We start from the raw sequence: 11388 nt of genomic DNA on the forward strand, positions 1-11388 counted from the left end.
TATTTTACTATTGAAATATTTCTTTTATTAATAAATAATGATTAAAGGTTTTATTTTTGTTAACTCTAAAATGTAAATAAGTTATTAAAAATATTTTAAAAAGTGATTAATATTAATACTTCAATTTTCCAGCATCAAACCAAACCCAAGTCCTATCTAGGCCCAAGCAAAACCGGCCTGGATCAGATTTAGCAGCCATCTGGGGCGGTCCGGACTGGGCCTTGTTCAAATTAACGCGGGATATTATTTTGAACGAATTGCCGAGGTGGGGCCCAGCACGGAGCACAGACGTATCCGCCCCGCGGATGGCGGCGGGGCGCTCGCTAGCTGGCTCCGGGAACCGCGCCGTGCATTCGCCGCCTACTTCGCCCTCATCGCCGCCTCACGGGACGGCGAGACGTGGCCGTTCGCTCGACGACTGTTCCCTGATCGAATCGTCGGCCCTCGAGCCGAAATCTCTCGGGACGCCACGCGCTGCAGTCGCTGTTTCCCAGACCAGCAGCCGCTAGGCCGTAGCTGCGTGGCAGGCCTACCGGCACAAACCCCTACAAAACTCTTCCAAGATCGCATTCTGCTCAAAAAGCTCCGACCTTTACCCCCACCGCACCAATCCGGCCATGTTGCGGAATCCGGCGAAGGGTCTTCTTTCTCCGCCGTTTGCAGAGCCGGAGGAGCACCTGCGGTGCCCTCGGTGCGACTCCACCGACACCAAGTTCTGCTACTTCAACAATTACAACCTCTCGCAGCCGCGCCACTTCTGCAAGAGCTGCCGGCGATACTGGACCAAAGGCGGCGCCCTCCGCAACGTCCCCGTCGGCGGCGGAACCCACAAGAACTCCAAGCGCTCCACCTCCTCCTCTGTTCCCAATTCCAAACGCCACCACCGCGCAAAAGCGGAGCTGATCTCCGTCCTCTACCCGTCGCTCGACGTCGACCCTCGCCTGATTGGTGGCGTGCCAAATTATGCGAGCACATCCGCTGTCGGCGCTCATGGGCCGGAGTTGCAGAGCTCGATTGGTGACGCCGCCTTCGAGAGCATGTCGTTGCAGGCGGCGCTGTCAAACTGCAACAACTTCTGGGGGTTCCAAGTTGATTCTGAGTGCCGGGATGGAGCGTGGCCTGATCTCTCCACCTACATCAATCCTGGCTCTGGTTTGCAGTGAGAAAGAAGAAGGTTTAGCTCACATTTCTGTTTACAGATTCCTGCTTTCTTTCTGGAATAGTTAGCATAGAGGATCTGAAATAACTGGTAATCAATTGGCCTTTAGTTTTGTTTCTGAGCTGCAGTTCATGTGGAAGTGTTGGATGAGCTTGGAAGTTTTGCAGATTAAGGTTGATCTTGATACCAAGTGATTGATCTTAACTAGCTTTTCTAGTTGTTTTTTTTTCTGTTCTCTTTTCTGAATTCTTGATCTTTTGAAAGAAGAAGAGTGTTTGATCTTCTCCTGCAGAATGGTTTGCTTCACCTGTGAATTTCATACTTTTATAGCTATTTTTGCAGCTGTGCTTGATGTTGGGAAGAATTTAAGAGTTTATCCTTGTTACTTCTTTGCCAAATGAGAAGTTAATTGGGAAAAATCAAAGGAGTGATTTTTTTTTTAAATCACAAGTGGAGCGTCTTTAATCAAAAGGCTCCAGACCTTTAAAATAATGATCAACAATACTGAATCTGACACGATTGATTTGGCCTCATAAGTCATCGAGATAAATCAAAAATTGCTCTTAAGAAAATTTCTATAAATGCACGCAAGATTTTGTGAGATGATACTGGGTTTCTATGGAGTGCAGGACAGTCAGCTGACGAGCTCGATTCCTGGACATGCGCTCTAGTTCGCATTCTTTCTCGGCAAGTTGCGAGGTGAGTTGATCTATCCGCATTTGGGAGGATGGTTGATCAACCTCATCAGAAGAAGGATAATGCATCGCGTGGGGAAGAAGCTGGTGGAGCGTGGGTTATCAAAAGAAAGTAGGAAAGCATGAAAAAAGAAGGACAAAATAAAGAAGTGACTCTAAGGCTCTTTAAGAAGGAGAGTGGATACTCGAGTCAAAGCAACTACATGGGCACGGTACCTCAAGCAACTGGTAAAGCAATTAAGGAGGCATGGTATCCCAGGCGACGGGACGCAAAGGTTGGTACGTGAGGCAGGAAGCAGAGGGCGCAGAGGTATGGTAAGACACAGAGATATGCTGAGGTCACAAAGATATGCTGAGATCTTAGAGATGTGCTGAGGTCTAGTCAGTCAGATTGTCGTCCTCCTTCGACTAGACTTGTGGGGGAGGCTTGTGATACGGCTGGCAATGGAGGGGCCCAAAAGGAAAGGGTGAGAAGGGTCAAAGTCATATAGCGGTCAAAAGTCAAGATGATGTGGCAGTCAACAGTCAAGGTGACTTGACAGTCAAAGCCAAGCATATGAGGTAGTCAGAGGTCAGACAGACTTGTCGATCAAGGGGCAAAGTAGTTGAAAGACAAAGGGAGACGACAGGCGGAACACAGGGTACAGGTCGGGATCGGCAGGGCTGTTTAAAGGCAGCTCGATCTACAGTCTTACGGTCGAGGGCCAGGGTATACAAGGTACAGGGTACAGACCGGGATCGACAGAGCTGTTCAGAGTCAGCCCGACTGGCAGGTGACGCTTAGAGGCTGTGTCTGATCGGAGGATGCGAGGCAGATGCAGGTCACAATAGATTGGGTGAGCTAAGCCGTGTGGGAGTCGAAGAATCACAATTGTCCGTCAAGGGGCAATCATTACATACCAGCGATATGTGCGAAGGCGGAGGTTCCTAAACGAAAAGATGTCCTCATAACCAATAGCAGCCGGACAGATGTCTTTCATTGCAAGACAAAATCCATGTGTAAAGGCGAAGGTTCCTAAACAAGAAGATCCTTTCACATCCAATAGCAGCACGACAGGTGTCCGGGACTACACGACAAAGCCCAGCGTCTAACGTTTTCTGACATAGTGGCAGGTTTTAGAAGCGAGGTGGGTACATAAAAAGGGAAGGATTCTTCGTACGCGAGTACGCTCTCTCGTCATTTTTTTCCACAACTTTTCACTTTCAGTGGTTTTTTCTTATCTCTGCATTTTCTGGGGAAAAAGGACCTGACTTGAGCGTCGGAGGGCTTGACCCGGGGACTTTTTCCCTGGGTTCTGGTCTCTAACGTGAGGAGGGGGGATCGTCTGAGTGTGTGCAGGGGCCTGCAGTATCGTCAGCCGCCCGTAGGAGTCGGATCACCCACGACTTTCCATCAACAATCAGGCCGTCGCGACCAGCCTTCGTCCGACTCAACTTCCGGACAGGATCAGTTAGCATAGAGGATCTGAAATAACTGGTAATCAATTGGCCTTTAGTTTTGTTTCTGAGCTGCAGTTCCATGTGGAAGTGTTGGATGAGCTTGGAAGTTTTGCAGATTAAGGTTGATCTTGATACCCAGTGATTGATCTTAACTAGCTTTTCTAGTTGTTTTTTTTTTCTGTTCTCTTATCTGAATTCTTGATCTTTTGGAAGAAGAAGAGTGTTTGATCTTTCCTGCAGAATGGTTTGCTTCACCTGTGAATTTCATACTTTTATAGCTATTTTTGCAGCTGTGCTTGATGTTGGGAAGAATTTAAGAGTTTATCCTTGTTACTTCTTTGCCAAATGAGAAGTTAATTCGGAAAAATCAAAGGAGTGATTCTTTTTTTAAATCACAAGTGGAGCGTCTTTAATCAAAAGGCTCCAGACCTTTAAAATAATGATCAACAATACTGAATCTGACACGATTGATTTGGACTCATAAGTCATCGAGATAAATAAAAAATTGCTCTTAAGAAAATTTCTATAAATGTATAATAGTTAAACATCCATAGTAATTTAATATCTTTTTATAACTACGGATATTTGAATCATAATTTAATATTTTTATATAATTAGTCTGGATGACAATTAAATACCTTTTTATTATATCATAATCTCAAGGCTATACAGAAATCCTCAAGTAGTATGATTGATTTCATCTATTCACATTTACATGGTAATATTTTTATGGGTGTTATAATACAAATTTAATAGGTTCATTTAATATTAACATTAGAGCATCCACATCAGTTATTTTATCCAAAGATTTTATTTTAAATTTTGAATAGGATAATTAAAAATTCTCTGCATCAATTACCTTATTTATTTCTTAAATTTAGATTTAATGAATAATAATTTTTAAATTTAAAAAATGAAATCTTACCCTAAAAATAAAATAATATTTTTTTTAATCTCTCTCCTTTCACTCAATCATTTCAATCTCTCTCCTTCAACTCATTTCATAAATATACTAATAATAAATAGAAGAAAGAGAAGAAAATAATAAAAAAATTAAGAATGATGGATATTTTAGGATATTTGATGTAGTGTGTAGTAAAAGGTGATTATTTAAATTTAATAAAGTAGGTCATTTATTTTAAATTTTAGATATAGTAATTGTAAAACTGATGTAGATGCTTATGGTATAATATAGATTTATTTTATCAATAATATTCTTGGATAATATTAAATGGTTAAAATATGTTAGCTGGAATGATTTTTTTAAAATGTTTTAGATCACTATTAAAGGTGTTTAAAATGTTTTAGAGTATTTGATGTAATGTGTAGTAAAAGATGATTACTAAATTTAATAAAGTAGGTCTTTTATCTTAAATTTTAGATATATTAATAGGAAAATTGATATGGATGCTTATGATATAATATAGACTTATTTTATCAATAATATTCATGTATTAAATGGTTAGAATATGTTAGCTGGAATGATTTTTTAAAAATGTTTTAATCGCTATTAAAGGTGTTTAAGTAAATCATATTTTACGAGCCAATTATATTCTTTCTCATCTATTTTTATATTTAATTTTTATTAATAATACTTAATTAATTCTTATTAATAATATTTAATTAATTTTTTAACAAGCTTAATTAATTTTTTAATTTGATAATTTCAAATTCTGACCAACGATTCTAACCATTAGATTTACCGATATTCAGTTACCGATAGTCACGAACTAATAATTCTTATATTATTTATATCAGTTATGATGCAGACCTATTTTGTTTATATAATTTGTTGATCAATTTAGAATTGTATTATTTTATAGGGGGATTAGTGTCAATGGGATGAACCGTGTTTTTTTAATATATAAAAATTGAAATTGAGGTATTCATGATTATTAAAAAAAAGGCCCTTTTGTATTTTTGCCAAGTTAATTTTTATGATGCAGCAGTTACTCTCCATCGTTAATTAAAACTACTTTTTTTTATTAAGAGTGTTTTAATTTTATCAAAACTACTTCAACAACTTAAGACAGTTTTGATCAAAACTATACAAATGCATAAATTCTTGAAATAAAAAAAAATAGAATTAATGTTTAAGTTTAAGTTATAAACTAAAGAATAACATGTTTTTTAAAAAAAAAAGATTTACCACTTAGGGATGTTTGGTTGGGGTTTGTCTCGACATACAAGGTTATTTATTTGGCTCAGGGAATCAACTATTTTTGAGTAATCATATATGTTTGCTAGCATCAATTCAAGAATGAGATTACGTCCGACGATTTTAGAAGTTTTTTTTTATTATGAGGTTATCAAGAATCCAAAGTAGTTGTTCCTTCCTAGAAGACTGGTTGAGGCTAGAAGACTCGTTGGGGCTGCACGAAAGACTCATCGGGATCGGAGGACTCATCGAGACTGGAGGTGGCACAGCAAGTGGCTCACCAGCCCCATGAATAGTATATCCTACAAGTTGTGCCCGTTACCGTTGTTCCAACGAGATGCTCACCCTGTTGGTCCTGTGCGGCCGGTAAAAGAAGGATGAATTACCTGCAAGTTATGCAAGTTAGAATTAAACACTTCTTTTGCTTTCGACTTTAGCAAAGACAAACACATATTAGTTCATCAAAATAAATAACATAAAAAGTAAGAGAAGATTCCGAGTTTACTTCGTTTGCAACCGGGAACAGGGGTGGAGCCACCTTTGGGCTAGGGTGGGCTTCAGCCCCACCAAACTTTTAATTTTACTAAGAATTAGGAAGGAGAGGGGAGGTTGAGAAGAAGAGGTTGTACCTTTGTTGGCGATGAAAAATAGAGAAGGAGAAAAGATAAAAATGAAAGGAAAAAAAAAAAAAAGAGGAGTATCCTATTGAGTTGTTGGCATGTGAAAGAGGGTTGACATAAGACAGTGGGATGTTGCACGTACGTGAAAGAGATGAAGAGGAAAGAGAATATATTTTTTAAGAATATCCAAATTTATTTTAAATAAATCGTTTAATCTATTATCTGATTCAACTATAATTTGGTCAAATTAAATATAACTTAATTCTGATTGAGCTAATATAATTTTAATCTCCACGTCTATCCATTGAATTTAGTTTAAATATAATTCGATTTTAATTTAACACCCTCATTTCGTATTCAATGAGTTGATTTATTTGTTTTCTATTATTTTAACAAGTACTTAACAATTGTTGCAATACTTAAAATAGAAATACCTAATGTTCTTGGTCGTTATGACTTACATATCCACAACATACAGGTATAAGAATATAATGGTGCTAGAAATATACGTGATGATCTTGTAATGAATTATACACTCTTTTTTTTAGAAGATTGTTCATGTGCATATTATGTATAATTTTTTTGTTCCTCGCCTTCAATTAGGATTAACTAAAGCTATTGAAAAAAGGTATTCATTTGATTATTCCTTTTAAAATTGAATTTCATTTATAACCTCATTAACGCATTTCCTAAATGTCATACTGAGTTACATTGTTTAAAGAATTAAAGTTGTTCATATGACAAACTATTGGTGAATTTGATACGGGTAGAAAAGGTAATCAAATTAGAAATTTATTATGGTTTGGAAAGATTAGTTGGAGTTCAAATTTTGATTTAATTTGTTGCATGATTGATATGTACATATGTGATTATCATGTTAAAAAACATAGTAGATGAAGAGTCTTATAACTCAATACATGGTGAAGTTAATGATTTTTTTATTGCGATAAAATCTTTTGATTTTATATTTATATTACATTTGATGTAAAAGATAATGAGGATAATAAATATACTTTATTGAGCATTGCAAGAAAAATCTCTAGATATTTTAATTTCTATAGCATTGAATGGAACAAGTATTTCTAACTATGAAATTTGTTATAATAATTTTAGATGGAAGAAGAGCTTTTAGTATATTATATAATTATCTATATTAAATGATAGTTGGTTGAAGTAATTATTAACAATATAATAATATATGAGTTTGATTGTAAAAAGAATTTAAAAAAATAATTTTAATAATATATTTACTTCTCCGGTTGCTGTTGAATACTTATTTTTTTATTTTTTTATTTTTAAATTAATTAATTTGTTATATTAATTATAGTCAGCCAACAACCCAGATAACTTTAAATTCTGGCTACACTCCTAATCGAGAAGGTTGCTAATCCAAGACAGTTAAAGCTCTAGTAGAAAATTTTCCTTTGTTGAAGGCAAAGAACTCTCTTACAGCGTTAAGAGTATAGAAGTTTGAAACAAGAAAGATTACAGAATGTGTTGTGCTGAAAAAAGAAGATCAAAACTCGATTTATAGCACACTGATCGAAATTAGTCATTTGTTGGCATGGCAACTCCAGTCGCTTGGACCCTCTCCGAGTACCTCCAGTATGGCAAACTTTATCTCCATGCAATGGCTCCGCAACGACTTCAAGATGAAATTTTTTATGTCCAGGGGCTTAGACCATGTTCGAGCGCATGGACCATGTCAGAGCGCTTGGACTATGTTCGGGAGCCTGGACCATTCCTGACGCGGACTGGAAGGTAATCCACAGCAACGACACTACGACAAGGCGACTATGAGACACCTTAGTGGTTCGGGTGCTCGGATCATCTTGTCCGAGCTCCCGGAGTAGTCAGCCTCAGGTTGACAGTCAGGCGCCTTTCCCGGTTGCTAACTCCTTCTCCGGTCGCTTGAGTGATCTTTCGGCCTTCCAGAGTTGAGCTCACCTGACCCCAACTCTGGTCTTCTCCTCGAGCAGTCTTTTGCTCTAGCTTCTCGTCTCTCTAAAGTGCTGTGCGGGTCCTTCTCACTCCACCAATGTACTTTTCTGCAGCTTCTCGTCCCTTGATGCACCGAGTTCATTGACTCGATTCTCATGTCATCATTTGTCATGCCTCGGGAGAGTCCCTGCCAGAAGAAATTTCGGCAGCATCTCCCCTGTACGGGTGACAATCTGAAACTTTCTACATTCATCCAAATACCTCGGCCAACACGGCCGAAACAATATATATAAAAACAAGCAATCACCACGTAGTTTAATAGTAAAACTAAACAAATGCAACGATAAGAAAAACCAAGTCAAAAATCTTACTCAACTACACCCATAAAGCTCAAAATCGATATCCTACTCCACTACACCCATAAAACACAAATCACAATGAACTTACCTCTTCTGCCATCCAGGCAAGCATATAGCAAAAACACATCCAAATAAAAACTCATCGACAATAATGATAACACAATATCCAAGTGTCAAAACTAGAACAAGTCTAAAAAGTACAATAGGAAAACCAAAAGATAAAACACATCCTCGCGATCTGCAGGGGATTAGTGACTGGAACTCCTCCGGACAACCTCAACCTAAAAATAGTAAATATCCACGGGGTGAGTCAACTCCTCAGCGGGTAACTATTCATATGCACAATAAAAGAAAGTAACAACTAACACTAATCATGCGTGCAGTCTCCTGATATAATAATGATAAATGCAACTAAAATAAACAGGAGAAAACTATACTAACTAGGACCTGGTATATGGATAATCAACCGAGAAGTATAGGAATCCTGTATGTATGTCAAACAAATGCATTCATCCAATATGCAACATACAAGTGCAGCAAACACAAGCAATAAATGCATGAATGCGTATGATGTCAATGACATATCCTGGTCACCCCTACTGCCAGTCAGCCGTGTCACACATGATGGTGAGACCGAGTGGGTAGGGCTGTGACAACCATGCACTCTGTCATCACTACTCCTGATGAGTGACCGAGTGGACGGGATGCTATCGGAGTACACATATCCTCCTACCCCAAATCATAAGTGGGGGAGCTCAATGCTCTCATCTCTCTGAGACAATCCAGAAGAGTGATCCTTGACGTGCTACCACGCTGCGTCACGCTACCCATGAGTGGACCAGCGGAGCACTGACAGAGCAAAACTGCCACACACCCTACCTGATATACCACTAACCTATAAGTGGTTGTGTGTGCAGATCCATGAAACTGGTGATGTGCTCAACAATAATGGAGCCAACTATCACACAGCATGCAATCATGCGAGATGATGCATGACACTAAACATGACAATATCCTGAACCTATCCATCTCTACATAATGTGCATTATAGGACAAAGAATCAAATCAAAGATCTAGGTACACAGATCAGATAAGGTATAAAAACCTAAGTCCAGAACATAATGAAGTATGGTTATGTCACTACCCCTATAAGCATGTATAATCAGGTAGGTACTAACATGAAGTACATAACAAATAACAAAACAAGCATGTAACAGGTATCGGGTAGTGTCCAACCGATGCAGATAAGAAACATAATCATTACTATTTGTTAAAACATTACTATGCATATCAAATGACAAATCTAAAAAGATAAGTGAAAGTACCCGCCTCCAATAAAAGGATCGTATCCGAAATAGATCCCTCGTCGAGACTCCGTCTCGAATCAAAGTCCTGTAATATCAAACATAATGTTTAGCTATATAGCTAAATAAAATCTCCAAACCTATTTAACAATCTTATCCTTCCTTTATATTTAAAATCCTTGAATTAAACAAATCCTAACTATTTCACCTTCCAATTAGGATTTGCAACAAGCATTATCAACCCAAACTTAATTAAATTCAAGTGCAATTTATCATTATCCTTCCCTAGCTTTAAATCTATGTACGATACAACAAGATCAAATTCCTAATTTCCCAAAATCAATATCTCACCTGCTGGAAATTCACCTCGTTGCTCGGATCAAGAAAAGACCAAAAATTCACCACTATCAGATTGCGATTCCGCACCGGATACCCCTGGTGAGTAAGAGACAAGACTGCTCAGTCACATAACAATCTCAACTTCCATACAGAACATGAAAGTAACCTAATACCAACCCAATCTTACCAAAACCAGATTTGTAACCTCCTCCCCAAAGTCACTATGGTGATGAACCAGAGCAGCGAGCAGCGGCGAGAGAACCCGCTAGTGCCGCAATGAAGAGACACCAAGAGTCGGCGGTCTAAGGCACAGGCGACGGCGACGCTGGGTTGAACCTGGTGGCCGACGGTGCTCTCGTGGCGGCTGGCTGGCAATGACGATCAGGTGGCAAAGGGAGTCGACATCGGTTGTGGTGGCCAGTGGCTGGCTAGGGCACGAGCACAGAGAGGGGTGGAGATCGGGAGAAGGGAAAAAGAGGAAGGATCGGAGGGTGGCTCGGCCGGCGGTGGCTCACGCTCGCCGACGCTTGGGCAGGAATGGAGGAGAAGAGAGTAAGAGGATTGGGCAGAGGCGTGGCGCGATCGGAGAAGAGGAAAAAAAAAGGAATGGAGAAGGAGAAGAAGTGTTGGGCACGATTTTGTACGCTCAGGGAGGCAAGGAACCGTCGGCACGAGGAGGTTAGGGCACGGCGTGAGTTCGGCGGAGGAGAATAAGAAACGAAGGAATAAAAGAAAATAAAAAGAAAATAAAATAAAGAAAATCAACATTTCCTCGTTTAAATGGAGTAGCCTAAACAAGCTTTCCCGGACTCAATATTTATCCCCATAAACTCTTCATACAAGCTTCGAAAAATTTCTAAAAATTCTGGAAAATTCCGTAATGGTTATCCGCTCAGTTTGGTATTTTACATCATTCTTGTCTGTTGCGTCTTCCACTTAACTTCTTGTGTCCCTAAGTTCATACATACTTAGACACAAGGATCAAAAGACCACAGGACCTAACTTAATCCGTTTGATCACATCAAAACTTACTCGGAATACTTACACACACGAAACCCGCTCAACACAGTTACCAAATGTGACAGACAACTCGTCGGGCTGGAGGTGACAACCACTCGGTGGGCGGTGATTCAACCAATAACATGCGTGAGAGAAGATCACAGTACTTTTTTAATTAGATTTTTTTTAAAACTTAATTTTCTAATTAAAATTTTAGTTAATTGATAATCAACTTATAAATATAATTTAGACAAACTAAATAGATATAGCCTAAAGTCTAATAAAATTATTCTAAAAACAAAAAATTAAATAATAACATTTTCTAAAATATTATCTAAATTTATTTGTTTATATATATCACCATTATTATTATA

At 38.6% G+C, this 11388-nt stretch overlaps 1 protein-coding gene across 1 annotated transcript; it reads left to right on the top strand.

Annotated features, from left to right (window-relative positions):
• The first annotated feature begins 265 nt into the window (after positions 1-265).
• LOC121993656 (dof zinc finger protein DOF3.1-like) lies at positions 266-1465 on the top strand. The gene has a single exon (XM_042548019.1). It carries the CDS (start codon positions 618-620, stop codon positions 1161-1163), a length of 546 nt encoding a protein of 181 aa, XP_042403953.1. The 5' UTR covers positions 266-617; the 3' UTR covers positions 1164-1465.
• The last annotated feature ends 9923 nt before the right edge of the window (positions 1466-11388 follow it).

This window comes from Zingiber officinale, chromosome 6A (genome assembly GCF_018446385.1).
Source record: "Zingiber officinale cultivar Zhangliang chromosome 6A, Zo_v1.1, whole genome shotgun sequence".
NCBI lineage: Eukaryota > Viridiplantae > Streptophyta > Magnoliopsida > Zingiberales > Zingiberaceae > Zingiber > Zingiber officinale.